This window comes from Mustela nigripes, chromosome 8 (genome assembly GCF_022355385.1).
Source record: "Mustela nigripes isolate SB6536 chromosome 8, MUSNIG.SB6536, whole genome shotgun sequence".
Classification (NCBI taxonomy): domain Eukaryota; kingdom Metazoa; phylum Chordata; class Mammalia; order Carnivora; family Mustelidae; genus Mustela; species Mustela nigripes.
Window position 1 is genome coordinate 16,094,794 of NC_081564.1, and position 22,816 is coordinate 16,117,609.

The window sequence follows — 22,816 nt, forward strand, 5'->3', positions numbered from 1 at the left end:
TCAACACCCCCCCCCACCCCCGGTCAAATCTCAAGTATCCCATTACTAGACAAGAGTGGCAGATGGGGCCTCATGAGGTGCAGAGGGAAGGGAACTAACCAGCTCCCTGTGTACTCTGTTTCAAGTCCTTATCCAGGGCCCTTTACATGCATGGTGTCATTGGATGTTACCAAGGAGTTAGTTAGGGTTGTTACCTGCATCTAAGAGAAGAGAAAAACAAGGTTCAGAGAGGTTGATGACACTTACCAAGATGGTAAGTGGCAGAGCTAGGATCTGAGGCCTGTGTGGCTCCCGGGCTACTCACTGAGAGCAGGGATTTTTCTAACATCTAGAAGGAGGAGGAGGTGGGGTGCGCAGGGGTGGGGGGACAACAGCTGGAGGGGCAGCAAATGGGTCCTACCTGAAACTCGGTGATCACCAGGCCCTGCAAAGTCCAGGTTATACAGATGCCACCTGGCTTCTCTTCTGTTTTGAAAACAGAATTCTCTGGCTGTTGTACCAGGGTCATCCTGGTCGCACTCCACGGTGTGGAGTGGGTGAAGTACTCCCTAGACACTCCTTCCAGCAGTGTCCTTCCACGCCATCCTGGCTCCTGTGTCTTCACGTAGTGCGGTCATAGAGTGCCTTCCTCCTCCTTAGGTCGCCAGTTTACCGCACCTCCTCCTGGCCAACTTGTACCCCCTGGGGAGTGCACCCGCCCGCATTTCTGGAGATTCCGGCGGCACCGGGTCACTGTGGGAGTCTCTCCGGCGTGTTAAGGGGCACTGCCGGCCACCAAGGTCCGGGCATCTTTGGGGCCATTTGCCAAGCCCCTTCCCTAGCGCTCCCGGCGCGGCGCCGCAGTGCCCCCTCCGCCGCCAGGGGCCGCCCGGAAGCGGGGCTCCTCGAGCAAGGGGCGGGGAAAGGGGCGGGGCGCAGCGGTACCTGGGCCGCCGAGGAGCCGTGGGTGGGCTCTCCGGGGACAGCCGGCGGCCCCCCCAGATCCGCACCGCCAGCCGCCGGGAAGCTCGGGGCTCCGGGCGTAGAGGCTGCGCTGTCACATGGGCGGTGGCGACGGGGCCGCATTTAAGCGGCCGGGGGACGGCGCCCGCCTCCAGCGCGTCCTCGGGCTTGGCTCCCGCCGGGCGCCCCGCTCTCTGCCCGCGGGGGGCCCCGCGCCGCGCCGCACCGCGCCGCCCCCGCCGGGCCATGCGAGCGCGGGCCCCGCCGCGATGAGCTCGCACATCGCCAAAAGCGAGTCCAAGACGTCGCTGCTGAAGGCGGCGAGCGGGGGCAGCCGGGTTCCCCGCCACGGCCCTGCCCGAGAGCCAGGGCTGCCTGGCCGCCGGCTGCCCGGCACGGGCCCGGGCACGCCGCCGCCGTCCGGGGACCCCAGTTCGCGGAGGCCCCTGTGCCGGCCCGCACCGCGAGAGGAGGGCGCGCGGGAGAGCAGGCGCGGGCTCCCCCAGGCGCACTGCAGGCCCCGGGAGGCGCTGCCGGCCGCGGCGTCCCGACCTTCGCCGCCGTCGCCGCTGCCGCCGGCCCGCGGGCGGGATGGGGAGGAACGGGGGCTGTCCCCGGCGCTTGGCCTCCGGGGCTCGCTGCGAGCCCCGGGTCGCGGAGACTCCGCTCCAGCTGCCGCGTCCGAGGCAGACCCGTTCCTCCACCAGCTGCGCCCCATGCTCAGCTCCGCCTTCGGCCAGGTAAGGGCCGCGCCTCCCGCCCGCGCTCCCGGGAAAGGCGCTCGGGACCCTGGCACGGCTGCGCGCCCACAGCCCTCCTCCCGCTGCCCGCGGCCCCCGGTCACGCTCCCTGTAGTCGTTCCGCAGCCCTGCGCCCTGGCCGGCACTCCTCCTCCCCCGTGCCTGATTCAGCACCCTGTGCGCTGTCCACGCTCCCGGCCTCTTCTGGGCGAGGCACCAGCGTCTCGCCGCCCTCCATCCGTCAGAACAGGCCAGTCTTGGAAGGGAACGACCGCCGCAAACCGTCCGGAGACTTGCAGGGGTCAGCAGGAGCGCTCGGAGCAGGTGGCGCCAAATCCACTTATTTGGTCTCCTGTCAAGACTGCCAGTGAGCGACCCAAAGGAGCAAGGGGTTTGGAGTCTGGGGCATAAGAATGACTACCTCAGGGCACGCAGCCTTGCTTGGGGATGGGGGACACTAGTCATGGGCTGTGGTGGTCCCAGAGATCTGGGAAAAGTTAGGAGAGCTAGATGGAGACTCAAAAATATGAGAAATGAGAGAGGTCTGGGTAGGCAAGGAAGGGCTACACAGAGCTGTGGCTCAAAGCGGTACTTCGGGGGTGTTTTAAGGAGGTTGTCACTCCCAGGATGTCACTAGGATGGCGGTTGGGCAGGTGTCAGGTCGCAGGACGTGGAATAATAACAGCCTCACCTTAGTCGATATGCATTCTAGGGTCAGAAAAGTCATTAAGGGGTCACCAGTGGCTACTCTCTTTCCTCTAGGCCTTTCTCTCAAGGGTCCCGGAAAGCTGAGCTTCTGTCCTCTCATCCAGGTCTAATCCACTTTGGGGTGTGCTGCTGGCGAGGGAGGTTTGCAGAAAGGAACCTGTGAACTCCTGAGCAAAACCAGGGTTGCCTCTAGTTCTGAGCCCATAATTAATTCAGACTCATTGGCACAGCATTGAGGCCGTTCTGCGGCAGCCGAGAAGGCAGTAATGCAGAGGTCTGATGGCAGAGTTTGCATGGTGTGTGGAGGAAGAGGGGACCCTGAGCATTTCTGTGCTAGGATGTAGTGTAGGGTAGCCGTTTGAGGCTCCTGGCTCGCCATGCAGGGTCAGGATTCCAAGGAGGCCATGTGTGTTCTGCTTCAGATCTGCACATCCCTTTTCAAAATACTACTCCATGGTGGCAGAGGCCGGTTGAGGTCTGACATGAAGGAGCTGCACATGGATTTGGGTTGTGTGGGGCTGCTGTGCGGTGTGACAGGGCAGTGGTGTGCGGCTTTGTTCCTGTGGGGAGCCCTCGTTAGCAGAGTTAGCTGGAAGCCGTTCTCCAGAGTAGAGATGTGGAGGTAGAGCTTTGGGCGTTAGCGCAATGATGTGTCGTGCTGGAAGTTCACGGAGGTGGCTTATGTATGAGGTAGGAGGCATCAGGTATCTGGGCGGGGGTCTGTGGAGCAGGTCTGGGTTGTGGAATTGGTAACATCTGGTCAAACGTGTATCAGATATTTGGGGGCATCTACTTTGCCCAGGCATTTGCGGGACATGAGGGAGACACCAGTGAAAAAGACAGATGGGCTTCTGGCTATTGGGAGCTTATAGTCTAGCAGTTTGTGAGGGGGGAGTCACTCGCACAGAATCACTCACTTTCTGGTTATTCATTTTGTTGCTGACATGACTGCGTTCCTAGAGAAAGAGCTTTTCTTTTTCCAGTCTTAACAGAATTTGCCTGCCTGGGCTCTTTGTGAGCTCAGAGCATTTCAGCTACCTGGTTTTCTTCCTCCTTCTGCTTTCTTAGTCATTAATGAAGACTGTCCTCCAGTCCAGTGTTCTGAAATGTCACCAGGGTCACCTGAGTCAGGAAGAGCTGGAAGGTCCCATCAAATATTTACCACCTCCCTCTGGAAGCTCTGGTCTCTGGAGCTGCAGACTTTTTCTGTAAAGCTCAGCACGTTGGGTTTGGGCTTCCTGCTGACAGCTCTAAGGCATCTGGTTGAACAGCAATGACAACAGAACCGAGCCCGAGACTTTTGGGTCAGAGTCTCTGGTCTCCTGAGACAGAGAGGAATTTGTCTTTCCTTCCCTCCTCTGCGCTGAGATTTCTGTCCTTAGAGACTGGGCCAGGACCAAGAGAACGGAGGGATCAGGAATACGGAAAACATCAGATAGAAATCTGTTTAAGGCAAAATGTAGTCCTGGAGAGGTCTATTTCTCATGTCTCCCAAGGTCTTTTTTTTTTTTTTTTTTTTTTTAAATCTTAAGTGAATTGCTTAACCTCATTAAGCTTCTGTTTCTTTATTTGCAAAATAGGGAAAATCATAGTACCTCACTGGGTTTTGGGGGAATTAAATGGGAAATGGAGGTATATACAGATTTTGGCCAGTGCATGGTCCAGAGCAAGGGCTCCATCGATATTCGTTATTATTATTGTTGTTGTTGTCATCATTGTTATTGTTGATTAACTACCAAGTGCTGTCCAGGACCTCCTTCTTTCCATTTGTAATGTGGTCAGGGAGAGTTAGTACTCAAAGTGACACTGAAGGGACCAAGATAGACTCCCATATTAGGGGGAACAGGAATTAAGATCCTTTCAGTGACCTTCCAGAGCACCCTTACTGCCTGCAGGCAGATGGTGTGGTGTTGAGTTGAAGTCGTAACATGGTAGCTTGGGAGAAAGTAGAGTTGTAGGTTCCAATCCCAGTGCTGTCATTTCCCATTGCTGTGACCTTGGGCCTCTTCCCTCTCTCTCTCTTTCTGGTCTGGGTTTGTTCATCCAGAATTGAGATCGACAAAAACTACCTTGCAGAGCTATTGATGAGGGCCACACAAGATTAACTATGTCAAATGGTCTGGGTCCAGTAGGTTCTGGAAAAAAGGGCAGCCTTCATTCACATTATTAATAGAGTGACTGAATATGGACCTGTGTAAGTTACTTTGAAAGCTGTCTCTGAGCCAGGCGAGAAAGGCCATTAAGGGAAGGAGCTGAATGACGAGGGACCTTCCCTAGTACCCTCTGCATGGCCAGCTAAGGACATGTCACCTAGCAGCCTAGAGAGATGTGGTATCAGACATTAACTCAGAATAAGCATGATTTGGGGCAACTCTTGGCGTTGGGACTTGTAAAACTATTTTAAGAGCAGTTTTTCTGCTCCTTACTCTAAACTAGAGAAGAAACAGCCCCTGTAGAAGAGGCATATGTGTATAAAACCCACATCTCTGTCCCATCCTTCACCTTTTTCTAGCTCTAGAGACATCTCTCCCAACTTGAATAGACTAGCCCAATTTCCAAGCTGCTTTGCACATAACACGATCACAGTATCTAATAGGTGAATGAATGACAAGTGTCTCTAACCTCTGGTCTGCAGAGGTGTATTAATTCCTACAGCTTAGATGAGGGAGAAAGACCATGAGTTTGGTCCTAATAGATTCTATCATACTAAGCCTTTGTTCCTAGGATGAGGGCTGTGTATATTATTCACTCTTTCCTTGCCAAGTCTCTCCCTACTTGGGTGAGAAGCACCTACTACTGTCTTTCCCCTGGGGCCTGGGGAAGGGGAAAGAGGTCAGCTTGGGGTTGATATCAATCTTGCAGAGTCCTCCAGGACAGCTGCGTTCGCCTCTGGCTGTGTGGGGGAAGCCAAAAGGGTGCTTGAGACCTCAGACGAGACCTCATTGAACAATTGCCCTAGTATCTTCTTAGTCACCCGTGAAGGTTGGCATTCTCACCCTCCACGTTAGAGATGAGGAGACAGTATCAAGAGGGGGGAAGTGGCTTGTCTAAAGGCCACACAGTAAGTAAATGACACGACTGTGATCTCTAAAGAACCAGTTGGGTGGGAAGTCACCTGAGAGTGTTTCCTATTTGTCAGAAGCATCCACAAAGCACCTCTCAGGTTACGACCCAGCTTTCCCTGAGTGTGTTCACCCTGGGCGTCATCTAAGTTTGAAGACTGGTGATAGAACTGATCAGGGCTGGAGGCCAGCCTTCCTCCTAATCAGGAATAATCAGCACCGGGTTTATCCTTCTCATCCCTCTGATCCTATTATTCCATTCCAGAACTCGAAGTGTAGCCTTCCGGAGGCCCAGGGGCTGCTGCCACATTGATGAGTGCCAGGAAGGTGGGGCTATGTGATGTGCTTTGCTCCTTAGAGAAGCCACTACCATTCAGCCCTTTTTAAAAATGCCTGCTAAAGGTCAAGCCACCTGTTTCTTCCAGATCCCAGTTATCCCTGTCACTCAGGACCACCTCGGCCTGACCTGCCCAGTTTAAGGGAAGCTCTGAGTTTGAACCCCTGAGTCCCTTGCTGCCTTCAGCCTCAAGCTGGGGTCAGCATCCTTCCCTGAAAAGAAGGGTGGGATTTATTCAAAGTGCATGACTTTTCCCTGGGGTTCTGTTTTTGCTGTTTCCTGTCTTCTGCTTCCAAGGACAGGCATATTCCAAGGTTGGCAAGTGGGTGCTGTGATCGGGACTGGCCTGCAGGGGGCAGGAGTCACCAGGTCTGACGGAGTGGGTGTTCAGCTGAGTATGGAGAGGTGGGAGCAGCTGGCCCTGTAAGATCAATGCTGGGCCGAAAGGGGCACCTTCTAGGTGGCTGGCAGTGTGCCCAAGCCTTTTGTGTGTATTATCTCATTAACTCCTCACAACATCCCTAGGAGGGAAGGGTTATTAATGTACCCATTTAATAAAGAAACTGAGGCACAGAGAGATTCACAAGTCCTCAAGGTCATAGAGCTTGCTAGACAACAGGGCAAGATTTGAACCCAGGTCTGTCTACCCCTGCATTGCAGGCTCTTAGCATCCGTGTCTGTGGTCCTCAACACTGGCTGCAGATTAGAATAACCCAGAGCACTAACCACCACCCCTGTCCAGAGTTCACCTGCAGCTATTATATCAGAGTCACCTGCCCCTGGCACTGAGACTCTCTGCTTGACACTGTGCTGCTTTTACATATGTCTGCCCAGGTAGTTAATATGAATTGGGTTTGTACCTGGAACCTAACCTGACTTCCCTCTGGGGTCCCTGGTGAGTCCCAGCTTGTCAAGAGTCTGCAGATGGCTGGTTTCCTGGGCTTGACCTCCAAGTCTTTTCCGATCCCCTACAGACTAAGTCACATTCTTCTGTCTCACGTTCTTGGAGGTTTTGTGTTTCCTTCCGCCTTCATAGCATTTACCTGAAACGTGATTCAGTAAGTGCATTCATAACTCTAACAGCTCTTGCCTGCCTGCTGGAGTGTAAGCCCCCTGAAAGCCGGGGCCATGCCTATCTTGCTCCCCACAGCATTCCCAGAGCCAGGCACAGTGCCTGGCCCATATATAACTGGACAAATGATAGTTCTATTTTCCATTTTAAGAATTACTCATGAGTATTTATCGTGCGCCAGGTACATGCCCACATTTGCTTTATAAGCAAGATAAGGGGAAACCCCCTTTCCCAGGCAAGGAAACAGAGGCTCTGGAATGTGAGAAGTCAGAAGCTGGTGACAGAGCCAGGATTCAACCCCAGGCCTGCTGTCCTTTCTCACGCACCTGAGTCTAATGACTCTGACCCCCAGGTCCCGCAGAGAGTCTGGTTCATGCTCCCTTGTGGAGCAACACATCTTTGGAGAAGGCACTTATGTTAGCTGCTCACTCTTCAGTTTCAGCTCCCCAGTGTCTTTCCTGCCCTTTGGGCGTCAACACCACCCCAGGCTCCTCCCTCTGTCCTCAGGGGCTGCCCCTCCTTCTCGCACCTCCTCTGGAGGTTTGGTCCAAACAAGGCTGCTGAGTAACTCCCCTGATGAAACCGGTCCATCGTCAGCAACAGCACAGACGTCAAGAGCTATCCAGGGACTTCCTCCCACGGCTCTCTGGGAGCGGGGAGCCTGTGGCACCTTCTGGGCAGCGCCCACCCACTCCCCTAATGGGGCTTCTGACCAGGCACCGAAGCTGGACAAAAAGTCCGTGGAAAAGCAGCCTCTCCGTAGTGAAAACACTTTCAGCGCTGTGTGCAGGGACTGTTTGTTTCATCAAGGGCAGGGAGAGTTCGGCTTCCCATGTCCTCTCTGGTGCCCCCTGCTGGGAGAAGCTGGCTGCCGGGAAACAGGGACACCTCCGCTCTTGGGTCATCTGGCTCTGGCTGTAGGTCTTGGGTGTGACACCTGAGGCTGAAGATGAGTTCTCATGAGACCTGGAACCAAGAGGGACGAAGAAGAGCCACTCACCTAAAAAGTTCCAGTCGTAGGACCTTGAAGACCACTTTGCAAAGGGCGGCCTCTCAGCTTTGCGGCCCAAGGAAGCCTTGAAAGATCCTCGCTCAGGATTAGGCAGAGGATTGTTTGAAGCTTGGCAGCCCTCTGTCACACCAGCACTACCTCCATCAGGCTCCCTCATCTCCATCTTTTGGTTTCTCTTGGGTTGGAGAGACCCCGAGTAGCAAAGGGAGCAGAAGGATCTGCTCGCCGCTGTTGGCTCAGCTTGTGCTTCTTCCAGCCCCGGAGCCTCATCCCATTTCAGTGATGAAGCAAGTGTGAAAAATGGAGCGTGATGGGGATGTCACAAGATCTTCCAGGCCCTCAACTGGAACTGCCTGCTCTCAATCCAGCTGCAATTGCCAGGGGGCAGTTAGGATGTGTGTTTGTCCCTGAGTGCTTGCTTATGCATGTTTGTGTGCAAATGTGTGTGTGTGTGTGTGTGTGTGTGTGTGTGTGTGTGTGTGTATGCATGCACACACAAGGCTGGGAGCTGGAAGGCAACCTGGCTTTGGTGGCCCAAACTAGCCTGCTTCCCCTTCTGGGTCTGCTGGCCTCATTCCCAGCTGCAGCTGCCATTCTGGGCCCCCCTCCCTGAACCAATCTCTCTGCAGATTTGGCAGCAGGAGAGGAGGGGCTGAGGGAAGGGAAATGAACCAGAGAGAGGACTGAGCTCTAATCTGATGTAGATGATCCGGCAGCCTTCCCCCAGCTTGCTGCCCTCTGCCATCAGCTCCCCAGGCGATTCTCTCTGTGTCCTGCACTCTTCCCCTCCTGCCTTCATCTCCTTAAGAAAGTGTCCAGAAAGTTAAACCCAGACACACAAACACACACACAATCCACAAAAAAAAAAAAAAAAATCAGAGAGCAGGAGCAGGCAGACGAGTAAGAGAGCACGCGCGCAAGAGAGAGGGCTCAGAACGGGCCAGAAGGAAGAGCTGCGCAGGCAGAGAGAGGCTGGGGTTGGCCGTGACAGGGACTAAGGTCTCTTAGTCCCCAGGAGCCTCCTTCATGGACCGGGGGATCCTGAGAGGGGCTGCCTCAGCTTAGGATGGGCAACTGTGTCAAGTCTCCACTGAGAAATCTCTCAAGGAAGGTATGTTTCTGGAGTTCCCAAGACAGGGGCAGGGGAAGGGGGCATCTTGCCATCTGTCCCAGAGTTGGGGACGGAGGGGATGGGCATCTGAAGCTTGCTATCCTTTTTACGGGTTTTGTTGAGAGCTGTGTCCCTGTTCCCACCTCCAGATTCCCTCCAATCCCCCCGGTTTTCTGTGTCTCAGGCTCTGAGCTTAAGTTGGGACTTAAAGCTACATGGGGGCTGTGTTTGGAAATTAGCACACGATTTAGGAAAGAAACCAGGTAGTTCCTGGGCCATAAGATGACAAGCACAGGTCCATAGAATGTGAGTGGGTGGACCCCCTCGGGGCTGCTGGAAAGGAAGACAGTTGATCTGGGCTTTTGACCCTGCCGCTCCTTCCCAACTGTAGGGTAGCAGCGGGCGGGGGGCAGGGGCGGGTGTCATTCATCTCTTTGAAAGTCTCTGGTCTTCTCTGTGGTGGTCTCTAAGCCTTCTGATTTGTGGGTCTTGAAGTAGATCCCATTGCTACTGGGATATGTCCTGCTACCTTCAGTAATTCCTGAATCCGGTCAGAGAATCTCAACTAGGATCAGGCTGGTTCAGAACCCCGGATTGTTTTCACTGAGAAATAGGATGTTGAGCAAAGGTGTCTGTAAGTCGCTTTTTGATGTGGAATTATTGCTTATACACCAGGATAATATGCTTTTGCAAGAATTCCTCTTGGAAAGCAAATTACCACCTCAAAACATTTTTTATGCAAAGCTCGGCTTACATCTATCCGGTTTTGCTTCAAGTAGGCTCTGCCTGTGTTTCTAGCCCTCTGTAGTCAAGCTGGAGAAGAAACTCATGGATATTATTTAAAGGAAGAAGGAAAGATAGCAATGTTTTCCTCTAGTTCTGTTGTTTTCCAGTCAAGGAATTTGATTACCACTGGAGTAAAGTGACTTACCCAAGGTATCAGTTAACTAATGGCATCTCTGCCCCTAACCCTGTACCACCTCCTGAGTCGGTTCGATAGTCTTTTTAATTTAGGACATTCCGGGCTTTTCTGCTCATCGTCTTCCTCGTTTAGCTAAGCCGCTCACATCAAATTCTCTTTCATCTTCACGGGTCCCTTGGATCCTTCGGAGGGTTGACTGCTTCTTCTGTGCATACAACCCACATCATCTGTCATCTTAGGGGAGACTTTAGCACCACAGGTGGCCTCCATGCTGTTGCAGAGAAGCAGGAGCTGACCCGAATTAGTCTAGAGGACCAGGGGGAAAGCGTTTCCCCGGAGTTCTGTCCGGAGCTTAAAGAGGTGAACTTCGAACAGGCAGCGTCCCTTTGCCCCACCCCGCCCATCTCTCCCGTACCCCACAGAGTGCTTAAGAACCGCACTTTTCAGATCCTTCCTTTCCAGCTGTGTGGCCTTGGGCAAGTTACTTGACCTCTCTGGGCCTCAGTTCCCCCAACCACCAGGTGGAAATACTATTATTTACCTCTTGGGGGAGGGTGGAAGCAAATAAAGTGCTGTGCACAGTGCCAGGAACAGAGTCCTCAGTAAATGGAGCTAGTGTTACCGACATCATGATCCTAATTTTTCCACTCTGGGTGTTCGGAGAAGGGGTGGAGGGAAAAAGGCAAAATAGGAGAGGTTTTGTTTAAGTCGGTGGAATAAGGTAGAAGACAATAAAGCACATTGCACTCAATGTTGTGTTTGTTTGTGACAGTAATAATTGCTTTCTTCCAGGCAGCTCCAACACACCCAGCATCTCTGATCTCATTTGCTCTTTCCCACCAAGTAGTTCTCTTGGCTATTTCATACAGAAAGGAGCTTTCCTAAGGCCACACAGTCCAGGGGACGCGGAGTTGAGAGTTTTGAAATGCTAGTCTGTGTGAATCCATAGCTGGTATTTGATTTGTATTTTAACCTCCCTAAGGGGCTGTCTCTCTCTTTCCTGCTGTCAGAAGTGTTTTTCATAGATTCCTGCATCTGACCTTACAAGTCGTCTGGATTCCCACTCACCGCAGTGATTTCCTCTCCCACTTTGCCAAGCCCTTATTCATTTAACCCGTCCTTGAATACCTTTGGGGAGCGAGAGCTCTGACCTCCCTTCTCCTGGCCGGCTTGCATTGTTAGAAAGCTGTTGGGTCATGAGGCCAGCTGACCCCTCTTGTTGCCATGCTACACTCGGGAGATGTCCCCTTGGTGCCAGGAGACACTGTCAGCCTGTGGGCTGCTGCCCACTTGGCTTCTGAGTGTGGTAACCGGGGAGCCAGGAACGGGGAGAGGTGGCCTGCTGTGGGCTTTGTACAGTGCAGGACCAGGCTGTCGGGTGCCATCACTGGCCGGGGAAGAACAGCAGCCTCCCCGGGCAACTTGGTGCCAGGCGGTATTATGATCAAGAGACGCAGTGGAAATTCCCCAGCCACCACTGGTGCCTCCTTCGTGGGAACACGTTCTTCTCCATCCCTTTTCAGTTCTTCTCTGATTGGCAAATATTCTCCCACTTCCTCTGGAGCCAGCAGTAAATGCCTTCTGGCTCCCAGCATCTTTCATGTTGCATCTCCACCATCGTCATCACCGTCATTGTCATTCCCATGGCAACTCCATGTGTTCAGCTCTAACCAGGCTCCAGGCACTATGCAGTAGCTCACTTATTTCTCACAAGAATCCCGCAAGTGGCCACATTGTTCCCCGCTGGGCAGAGAAGGAAACTAGAACACAGAGAGGTGAAGTTACCTGTCCAAGGTCACATAGCAAGGAAGCGGCAGAGCCAGAATTTGTCCCCAAGACTGTTGGAGACCAAACCAGTGTACTAAGTGGCCTTTCAGAGTTCTTTGCTGCCTGCTGCCTCCTCCCTCCTGCCTTGTGTTCGCTCTGAGCCAAGTGTGCGAGACTCAGCCAGAAGCAAAAAGGCTGATTCTCTACACACATCTTGGGAGATTGCCTCTTGGGGTCCAGCCGCTCTACTCCCGGGCTTCCTCCTAGCCAGCCTCCCAGGTGGGAAAGTCTCTCTGGTTCTGCCCTCACTCTAGCCTGGGTCCTGGAAGCCTGTGCGAGTGTCAGCGAGGCTCTGAACTCTTTTAGACGTCAAACCAGAATGGCCCTTGGTCTCTCTGACCTCTCTCAGGTTCTGAGACCACTGAAGACCCACCCTTATTGCATTCATCGAACTCGGGCTTTGCACTGAGGACCTTCGCCTAGGGTCTGAACCAGGATACTACTCCTCCCTCTCTAGGCCTAAAAGAGGCTTGGGAAACTGGAAGGGAGTCTAGTCTGTAGCCCCAGAGTGTGGGTCTTTGAGGAGGAGAGGGACGAGAGGAGGGGGAGGACGAGGTAAGCTGGCAGGGAGCTGGTTCTTCTTCTCAGCCTTGGAGGACAGGGTACCCCCTCGGTCACAGGATCTTCTCCTGGGCATGACCTTCTGTGAGCTGGAGGATCCTGGCAGCAGGATGGAAGGGTAGGGTCTGCAGCCCTGGGGTTCAAGGACAAAGACAGCCCTCCAAGATTTAGCTGCTCTGTTTCTTCTTGGGAAGTTTTGCCTCCAAGTCTTCACACTGAAGGGAGGTATCCGAGCTCAGGACTGAAGGCAAAGTGCCCTATCCTAGATGCTGGGGGGCCTTGGGCATCCTAGGGAGGCCAGCGTGGAATAGAATGTTGTGTCTGGTTGCTGCAGTTGTCCTAAGGGGACGGTCTGTGGGCAGTGCTGACTTTTTATAGCTGCATGGGAACCATCACAGAGGAGGAGGGGAGGACCAGGGCCTGGGAGCACAGCTATATTCGGTAAGCAGAGAGGGCCCCTGCCTCAGCCTCTAGAGGTCGGGCAAGCTGGGCGGAGAGCCAGAGACAGACGGGAGGGGGAAGAAGGAGAGCTGCTGGGGGCAGGCAGTGTCTAGTCTTGAGGCTGCAAACTGGGAAGAATGTGACCCACAGATGGGCTTTGCCTGGCCCAGCCAGTGCTTTAAATCAGAAGGAAACACTGGACTGAGTTAAATAGCGCTGCCCCTTCAGAGGGGACTGACAGCCTCCATTTTGCCCCAGGCTTCCCTCTTCCCCTGCCTGCTTGGTTCCATCAGCGAGGCCCCTGTGTTGGCGCCTTTCAGTCCAGCAGCCTGCGTGAGTCTGCTCTGCGTGGTCCCAGCTCGGACTGTCCTCACTGTCTTCCAGTAGGGTCCAGCGGGGGCAGGGCAGCAAATCTGTTTAAGAGCATCTTGGCCGGGGGCGCCTGGGTGGCTCAGTGGGTTAAGCCGCTGCCTTCGGCTCAGGTCATGATCTCCGGGTCCTGGGATCGAGTCCCGCATCGGGCTCTCTGCGCAGCAGGGAGCCTGCTTCCCTCTCTCTCTCTCTGTCTGCCTCTCCATCTACTTGTGATTTCTCTCTGTCAAATAAATAAATAAAATCTTTAAAAAAAAAAAAAAAAGAGCATCTTGGCCAAGGCGGGTACTCATTAGTCTCTGAGTGAGCACTTCCCATTGGCTGGAGCAGAAGCCCCCCTGCACCTCCTTCTCTCTGTAAGCTTCCACGTGCATGTGAGTGTGTGATCCTGTGCGTGTGTGTGTCCTGAGCATGTGTGTGCCCATGTGCCACACAGCGGGTGTCCCCCCCCAGCTCTCCCCGGAGCGTCTGTGGCAGTCAAGGATGAGACTCCATCTGTTGAACCGATTTGACTCCTGCCGTGTATCCTGAGAGCTCTCTGAACCCCACTGTTTGACTCTCAAGGGTCTCTTCCTGAGGAGAGCACCTTCTAGGACCCAGAGCCACGCTGAGGCCAGGAGGGCCAGTGAGACAGGGTGATGACCCCTGCCTCTCTTTTGTATTTGCTGGGTGCTGGCTGAAGATGCGCCAGGAGGAGAAGAGCAGCTACGAGGTGGTGCAGACGAGTGAGGAGGGGCTTGCAGCCAGCAGTGAGCTCCCAGGACCGCTCCTGATGCTGGCCCAGAACTGCGCCGTTATGCACAACCTGCTGGGCCCTGCCTGCATTTTCCTGCGCAAGGGCTTCGCTGAGAACAGACAGCCTGTACGTAAGTTGGCCCCCATGGAGCCGCAGCAAGCTTGGCTTCAGAGGGCATGAGGAGGTGCTGGGAAGAAGAGGGGCTCTGTCCGCAACAAAGCGGGTGCCCTCATGGATAGTTCCTAAGCCCTCAACTTGCGAACCTGACCCCCCCGCCCAAAATCTCCCACCCATGGTTGCAAAGCAGTGGTGAGTCCACGTCCACTGGCAAGAAGTAATGAACAGGTGACATTCTGTTTTCTTGCTTGCTTGTTTTTTTGAGCACATACACTGTGCGAGGCTCTGTGCTAAGAGCTTTGCGTCGCCTCTTGTAAGATTCAGAGCAACTCCGAGAGGTAAGTCCTATTATCATCCCCATTTTACAGATGAGGAAAATGAGTTGGAGAGGCAAACATGATCAAGATAACAATTAGTGGGTGGTCTGACTCTGGGGAGTCTGACTCCAAGGCTTCCTGTTCTCTTAACAGCAGTACTGAGTACACAGGCCTGCCCATCCTACAGTGGGGGAAACAGTCTATGATCTGTGTTGCCCAATACAGTAGCCACCAGGTACACATGGCTATTGAGCACTTGAAATGTGGCTATTGCAATTTGAGTGAATTGTTCATTTCATTGCTTTCTGGTTCTAATCTCAATAGCCACACGTGGCTACTATGTCCGTGCAGCCTCTTCTAGATGTCTGAAAAGTCACAGGGAGGAGGGTAATAATGATGTTGTTACAGACACAAATATTTGCAGGTTCTACTTACTGAATGCCACATGTGAAACGCTTTACATATCTTGTCTCAGGGGATGAGATGCTCTCAAAGGCCCTGTGACATGGGTACTGGCATTAACCTATTTTACAGATGAGGAGACTGTGGCTCACAGAGGTCAAGTGACCTGCTCAAGGCCCCACAGCTAGGAAGTATCAGATCTGGACTTTGAGCTTGTGTTTGACTCTAGAGGTCAACCTCTTCTCCCAGACTACAGATGTTGGGGAGAAAGAAGTGTGCGTGTGCTCTCTTCCCATCTGACCCCTGGGAATGGTGCTCATGGTTTCCCTGTCACACTGATGGGCATCCCCAGCTCTACTGCACATACCCCCACTGCTCCACGAGGGGAGTGGGCGATCCAAGGGCCAGCCGCCTGGGCTCCACCGGAGCAGCTCTGCCAGAGGCACACGGAGCAATGCTTTCCTGCTCCCTGGCTCCGGCTCTGCAAGAAGGGGAGGGGGCTGCAGTGGGGGTCAGCAGCACCTGTTCTTCTCCAGTCCTGCAGAGCCAGGTCTTAGAGAAGTGGGAGGTGGCTTGAGGCTTGAAGGGTGGGAAAGGACTCAGGTCTGATGACTTGTCCTAGGGTGTATGCGCACATACACTGGTCTACGTGCTCACTTCCCTTGCTGGGAGTATGGGGCATTGCAAAAACCATCCTTTCTGGCCACCCAAGATGTTGCTCATCAGCACCCCCTGCCTTTAAAAAATTTTTTATTTACTTGCCAGAGAGGGAGAGAACAAGCAGGGGGAGCAGCTGGCAGAGGGAGAAGCAGGCTCCCTACTGAGCAAGGAGCCTCATGTAGGACTTGATCCCAGGACCCTGGGATCATGACCGGAGCCAAAGGCAGACGCTTAACTGACCTAGCCACCCAGGCGTCCCTCAGTGGCCCCTTTCTAGAAGATCTGAGAGTTTCTGGAGCTGGCATCTCTTGCTCTGGGGCCAGTTTACAATGGGTGGGCAGAAGTTGTCTCTTGCCTGCCTTGACCCTGTTGGGTCAGGGTCTGCCTGTGTGCACAGCTGAGATGCCTCAGGCACAGCTGAGATGCTGGGGCCCGCCTGCGTGTCTGTGTTCACGATAGGTGTGCCCCCAGCTGGCATGTGCTTCCTCAGCCGGGCACACCCTGCCCCACGTTCCTCCCACCCAAAGTCATAGAGCTGTGATACATGGGACGGATGAGCCCTGGGCACCAGTTTTGGAGCCTATGGAACAGGTCCTGCTGGTAGGCATGCAGTTCGTGCTAGTCTGCCTGCCTCCTGGGAAGGCCTGGGGTAGCTGGCATCTCACCAGCCAGAGCCTACCCCGGGGGCATCCTCCGGGCTGCTCTTTGGAGACTTTTCTGCCATCTGTTCGGATGCCTAGACCCAGGGCTTCCTGGAGTCCCCAAGGAGACCTAGGCACGGCTCAAAGCTGGAGATGTGTGCTTTGGACCCCGGCGGCAGCCACCAGCCCTGGCAGCCCCCAGGGTCCTATGCTGTGTCCCAGTACGGGGCAAGGTATAGGATGGGGGTCAGGTTGGAGAAGGTGGGCCATGCCCAAGAAGCAGGGCACAGCCCTAATTCTGCCTCCACACCCGTGGCTCCTCCTCCTCTTCTTCCCTCTTGGGCATCCTGTCTGGTCCCAGCTTTCTGTCCCTCCAGCCCTTCTCCCGTTATCTTGCAGACTTTTTCCTCTTTTGTGACCACAACAACCCGCCCACCCTGCTTTATTTACAGGTTTTTGCCTCCAGACCAACTCTGTTCCCTGACAACATTCTTGTGTCTGGAATGGGGACACAACACAGATGGGGCTCTGGGGTCCCTGGTTATCTCCTGTGTCTGTGGGAGATGTGGGGCTGTACCTTTCTCCCTCAAAGACATGGTCCAGGCACTCTCCCCACCCGGTGGTTGGTGTCGCTTGGATGGTCCCCAGGTTGGGCATTTTGTGATGTCCAGGCACCTCACAGCTGCTAACAGAACATGTTCTTTTGTTTCAGGACAGATCACTACGGCCAGAGGAGATCGAAGGTAAGACCCAGCCCCTAAGGCGAAAGGGTTGCTCAGCAGTCCAGAAAGGTGAGGGAAGGGAGATTGCTGGGAAGAGAGGCAGAGACATCTTGGCCTCCTGGGGACATGGCCTGATCCAGGGCTGGGCATTCTCTACGGGGCCAGGGGTCAGAGCAGGGCAGTCCCAGCGGCTCCAGGGTCTGGCTGTCCTGGCCGGTGGGCACTCAGGCCACCTCTGCCCGTAGGCTCTGTGGGATCCCACCTTTCTTCTTTCATTCAACCATGCCCATTTTTATTCTTTTCCTCAGAGCTCCGAGAGGCCTTCCGAGAATTTGACAAGGACAAGGACGGCTACATCAACTGTCGGGACCTGGGCAACTGCATGCGGACCATGGGCTACATGCCCACCGAGATGGAGCTCATCGAGCTGTCCCAGCAGATCAACATGAACCGTGAGTCCTTCCCCGGTGCACCTCCTTCCCTTCCCGTTCCCACCACCCCCATCCTCTGCAGTCACACGGCCCCTTAGCTCGGTTCTGGGCCCATCTCTTCTGGGCTCTGTGAGCTGGGGCAAACCACTTAGCCTCTCTGAGCCTCTTTTCTCTGGTGTAAACTGTAAAATGAGAGGAGCACAGGAAGTCTGTGAGGGAATATCTGCCAAACAGTCCCACACGTGGGCGGCACATGGGGATTGTTAAGCAGAGGCATATTATTCCTCTATTATTCTCCTATATTGCTCTCTGTCTCAGTGTGGGTTCTCCCAGAAGCAAGGGTTTGAGTGTGAGCAGTTTATGTGAAGGTGAAGGGAAGCGTCAGGAGGGAGCAGGGAGGTGAGACCATGAAGAGATGGAGGCCACAGGGAGTGGTCTTTCAAGCCAGCTAGCACGGAGAGTGCTGAGTCTCATTTACTAGGCAGCTCCCGGAGTCCGTGCAGCGTGTGCGCCCTGAACTTAGGGCCCTCACCTCCCCAGCCAGGTATTAAGTCATTGGCTGAAAGATGTTTTGGGTGGGGGAGGAGGGGAGTCAGTTCTCCAGCACTCCTACCTGCTGGGGGGTCTTGGAGTTGACTTTCCATTGGCACAACAAGAGTAAAGCTTGGGACAAGTGAGCCAGGTGCTCCTAACTTCTTTCTCTGCCTTTCTGTTTGTGTGTCTTTGGCTTTCTGTCTCTGAAATTCTTTGCCCATCTCTCTACCCCAAACAAACAAAAGTGTTTGTTTCTTTCATCTGTATCTACTTCTGTCCACCTCCTGGCTGGTTTCCTTGGCCTAACCCTGGCCACTCCCCTGAGCCATTCTTTGACAGACCACCTGTCCATCGTCACCTCTCTGTCCTCATTTGGCCTTTGGTTGTACCCTGGACTTGGCACTAGATAGGTCAAGGAGGGGTTCACAGTGCCTTCCATTGCCTAGACATGGGGAGTGGTTGGATGGATAACCTAGCCCTTTCCTCTGTCTCTAGTGGGTGGCCATGTGGATTTTGATGACTTCGTAGAATTAATGGGACCTAAACTCCTGGCAGAAACAGCAGATATGATTGGAGTGAAGGAACTGCGAGATGCTTTCCGAGAGGTGAGTAATGGACACTGGACAGGCAGGGGTGCAGGGGTTGTTAGAATTCCGACCCCAGCATGGTTACTTCAAGGGAAATCCAAGCCCTGGATCGCATTCTAGGGGAAGGAGCTTGGACAGAGAAGGGTCTTTGGGGGAAGGGGGGACAACGAGGCTGGAAAAGGAGCCCAACATTGGGATCCGATGCTACATTCCCCACGTTGTAGCTCTTCCTCTCTCCTCTCTGCCCTCTCTAGTTTGATACCAATGGTGATGGAGAGATAAGCACCAGTGAGTTGCGAGAGGCCATGAGGAAACTCCTGGGTCATCAGGTGGGACACCGAGACATAGAGGAAATTATCCGAGACGTGGACCTCAATGGGGATGGACGAGTAGACTTTGAAGGTAGGTGGGGCTTGAATGTGGAAGAGAAGCCAAAGCAGTAGTGATGATCCATGGAGACTCCCAGCTGTGTATCCATCATGATTCCAACTGTCCATGCTCCTACCCTTCCATTCTCTTACTCCTCCATCCACGAATCCCTGTAATCCACCTTCCCATTCATTCCTACCCCCATCCATTTGTCCATCTTGCCAAATCTCTCTCTCCATATGTTCATTCATCCATCTCTTTGTGTGTCTAGGTGTCTATCCACTCATCTGTCTCTAAACAGTTATCCATACTACTGTTTATTCATGCATTTATAGATCTATCTATGCATCTGTTCATTCTTCTGCACATTGTTCCGGGTATCCAGTCACCCATGTACTGTCTGTCCATACATCTATACTTCTGCGTCTCTGTTCATACGTTCGTGTATCTCCATCCATCTATGCCTCTACCCACACTTCTGTTGATTTGTCTGTAGTCATTTCCCCATCTACATCCATCTTCTCATCGATCAAGCAATCGATCGATCCATCCATCCATCCTGTGTCTACTGACCCCATCCATCTCTACGCATTATCTGTCCACATACTCCTCCCTCCATCCACGCTACTTTCGGAACACCCCTTTCCTTAGTCTGACACTCAGGCCCCCTGAGATTGGCCACAGCTCACCTCCCCAGTCACAGATCCTGCTGTTTCTTCACTCACTCTCCACCTTAAAGCCAAACCCCAGTACTTGTGGTCCATGATCCTGCCAAGCTCTCGTTTGGATGCTCTATCCTTTTGGTCAGGATGTTTTTATTCTGTTCTTCGCCGGGACTAAATTCTCTTAACCCCTCAAGACTCAGCAGTGGGTCTTCCTCTGGAACTTCATCACTGGTTCTAGGCTGAATTCCTCTTTCCTGGGCTTTTATAACACCTCAGGCTCTCTCTCGTTCTTCACACTGTCCCTCAAGTGCTAGCTCCTCTTGACAGAACTTCTGGAGAAGAACATTTTATCTCTGATCTCTGTATTTCCTTATAATTCAGTACCTGGCCGTAGTTAATGCTCAGTAAAAGTGTTTTTTTTTTTTTAAATAAGTCAGTAATAACCCCAGTAGCTATCATTTATTGTATACATGTTATGTACCAGTCACTGTACTAAGTACACTTCCATATATTATCCTGTTTTATTCTCACAACAACTCTCTGGATGCACTCTTATTGCCTCATGATGCAGAGGAGGACTCTAAGGCTCAGAGAAGTCATACGACTTGCTTGAGATTGCCTCACTATTAAGACGCAGAGCTGGATCTTATGCCAGGCCTGGAATCTCAACCACCACCTATGTCACACTGCGTGATGCCATTCAGGACAACTATGGGATGCAGGGCAAAAATATGGTAAAACATTGACTCTCTACTCCAGGAACTGGCATTCTGAGCAGAAAGTCAAGATAAGCATGCACTGGAGTGTGAGTGTATCCAGAACACAAAAGTTGGGCTGTCTTTCTTGAGGAGCAGGTAGATTCCAAGTTCGAAGACAGTGTGGCTACATGGAAAGGAGGCTTTGCTGCCACCAGATCTGAAAATTCCAGGTCACCCTGTGTCATGGTAGTGCCCCCCCCCCAGACAATGGCCCTTCCGTACAAGCCCAGCATCCCCCGTTTATTCTTCTAGCTTGTATCGTATACCTACCATATGCCGAGATCCGCCTTGAGGAGCCCAAGACCAGCAAGGAAAACAGAAGCCAACAGTATAGTGCATGCTGTTTTGGGGGAAATACAGCAAGCTGTGGGGCACAGAGGCGGCATCTGTGCTAAACTGGTGGGGGAATTAAGGAAGGCTTCCTGGAGGGGGCTATAAATCAGTAGAACCCTAAGGGATGAGTAGGACCAACCAGGTGAAAAAGAAGGAAGGGATATTCACCCAAATGAACTGAAACTTATGTCCACACGGAAACCTGCACATGGATGTTTATAGCAGCTTTATTTACAGTTGCCAAAACCTGGAAGTAACCAAGGTGTCCTTCAGCTGGTGAGTGGATAATAAACTGTGACAATGGAGTATTATCCACACTAAAAAGAAATGAGCTATCAAACCACGAAAAGACACAGAGAAATCTTAAGTGCATATCACTAAGTGAAAGAAGCCAATCTGAAAGGGCTACATCGTGCGTGATTCCAACTGTATGACATTCTCGAAAAGACAAAACTATAGACGATGAAAAGATCAGTGGTTGCCAGGGGTTTAGGGGGAGGGAGGGCTGAGCTGGTGGAGCACAGAGGAGTTTTAGGGCTGTGAGGCCGTTCTGTAGGACCCTGTAGTGGTGGATACGCATCCTTAGGCATTTGCCCCAGACCACAGAATGGACAGCATTGAGGGGGAAGCTGAGTGTTACTGTGGTCTCTGGGTAATGACACATCCGTGTCAGTTCATTGATTGTAACACATGTCCCTCTCTGGTGCGGGGTGGTGATGGTAGGGGAGGCTGTGCATGGGTGGGGCATGCCCCCTGTGAATGGGAACTCTGTACTTTCTGCATCATTTTGCCGGGAACCTAAAACTGTTCCAAATAATCAAGTCTAGTTAAAAGGAAAAGGAGAGAGAAGAGACAGGTTGTAGGCAAGCTGAGAGGCAGAGGGAGAGTGAGTGTGCCAGCTGCCCTGACAGGGAGATCAGTGTGGTTGGAGCGCGGGGCAGGGGTGGGGGGTTGGGGGGGAGAATGAACTGTGAGAGAGAGACATCAGCTGGGGCCACAGCATGGAGGGCCTTGAGGCCAGCAACAGGATATTGGACATTTTCCCACAGGGAGCCCTGAGAGGTTTCAGAGGGGCCAGGTAGATAAGACAGGCCCCCGCCAGCTGCTGTGCACAAGATGGATTGGAAGAAGCCGAATGGCTGGAGGGGCCCAGCGGGGCAGTGGTGATGGTTGGGGGGCTCAGATCCCGAGAAGACTTGGAAGGGGCAGCCTGAGCTGGGCCTGACTCTGCTATTTTCTCCCCACCTGGTCCTGTGCCTTCGCAGAGTTTGTCCGGATGATGTCCCGCTGAGGCCGCAAGGGCCCCTCCAGGACTGCCAAGCTCCCCGGTGGGAGAAGAGGAGCCGGAGCGTGCCTCACTCCGCCGCAGCCGCCGAGAGCCCAGGATGGACTGGCGGACGGGGCCTGCCTGCACCCCGGGGAGGTGCCCACCCCGGACCCCCACCCCTCCGCACTGTGAAAGACTCACAATTCCTGCAACTGGAAACGGGGGGCGCCCGCCGCTGAGGAGGCCACTGTGCCAAGCCAGCAGAGGTGACGCCGGGTGCCAAGTGCCATGGACCCAGCCGCTGCTGGCGGGGCGGGCCAGGGAGCCCGCCAGCAGCCCCCACACAGCATGTCCGCCCCGGGGCAAAGCCTTTCGCCGCCCTCCTTCGCTCTGTGCCCGTCCCAGCTCGCCACAGCCCTGTTCTCTCAGAACCAATAAAAGTATTTCCAAGGCAAGGGCAGCTGTGGGGGTCTTTTGCTTCTTGGGTCTGGTCAGACGATGTGTATTTCCTGAGTGCCAACTCTGAGCCCAGAGCCGGCCTGTAGTCCTGCATTCAATGTGCATTTACTGAGCACTGTTAGGGACCCACTGTCATCTCCGAAGCCAGAGCCTCCGTACCTCTCTAACTGGAGGGGAGCCTGGGTACCCAGCTGCCCCAAGCAAAGTCAGGCTCTCTAAGAAAAGGAGAATAGATCCCGGGTGAGCATCCAGCAGGGTCTGCCCACTTCCTGTCTTCCTGGCGGGAAGACAGACACGAAGTACTTCAATACGTGGGTCAAATTGTGATGCTTTTCTGAGGGAAAAATGCAGGGACCTGTGGTTGGCTCTAAAAAGGAGGCCTGGCGTCCTCTGGGGTGGTCAGCAGAGGAAGCCATGACACCATGACAAAGTGTTTGCCACAGAGGAAATCCCGGGTGTGTGTGAAACAGATGTCCTAACAGCTCCCCCTGGCTTGGCAGAGTGGGGCGCAGGAGAGCAGAGTGGTTAGTCCCTGGGTTTATTTGCTGTGTAACTTTGGGCCAGTCATGTCCCCTCTCTGAGCCCCACGTGTAGTAGGGGAATAATAAAGGCTAATAAAATCCCCGGGAAGGACATCGCATTGCTCCTCTCCAAGGGCGGCCATTCACAGAACAGCCAGGCAAGGCAGTCTCAAAGAGGACCCGTTTGTCA

At 53.6% G+C, this 22,816-nt stretch overlaps 1 protein-coding gene across 3 annotated transcripts; it reads left to right on the forward strand.

The window, feature by feature from the left end:
* The first annotated feature begins 893 nt into the window (after nt 1-893).
* On the forward strand, nt 894-22,096 carry CABP1 (calcium binding protein 1). Of its 3 annotated transcripts, XM_059408593.1 has the most exons (7): nt 8,739-8,984; nt 13,790-13,969; nt 16,693-16,723; nt 17,011-17,154; nt 18,163-18,272; nt 18,509-18,656; nt 21,645-22,096. In XM_059408593.1, the coding sequence occupies exons 1-7, from the start codon at nt 8,940-8,942 to the stop codon at nt 21,668-21,670; spliced, it is 684 nt and encodes a 227-aa protein (XP_059264576.1). In that variant the 5' UTR covers nt 8,739-8,939; the 3' UTR covers nt 21,671-22,096. The 3 variants fall into 3 exon arrangements, with proteins under 3 accessions (XP_059264575.1, XP_059264577.1, XP_059264576.1); XM_059408592.1 differs by lacking the exons at nt 8,739-8,984; nt 13,790-13,969 and adding an exon at nt 894-1,682; XM_059408594.1 differs by lacking the exons at nt 8,739-8,984; nt 13,790-13,969 and adding an exon at nt 3,021-3,080.
* The last annotated feature ends 720 nt before the right edge of the window (nt 22,097-22,816 follow it).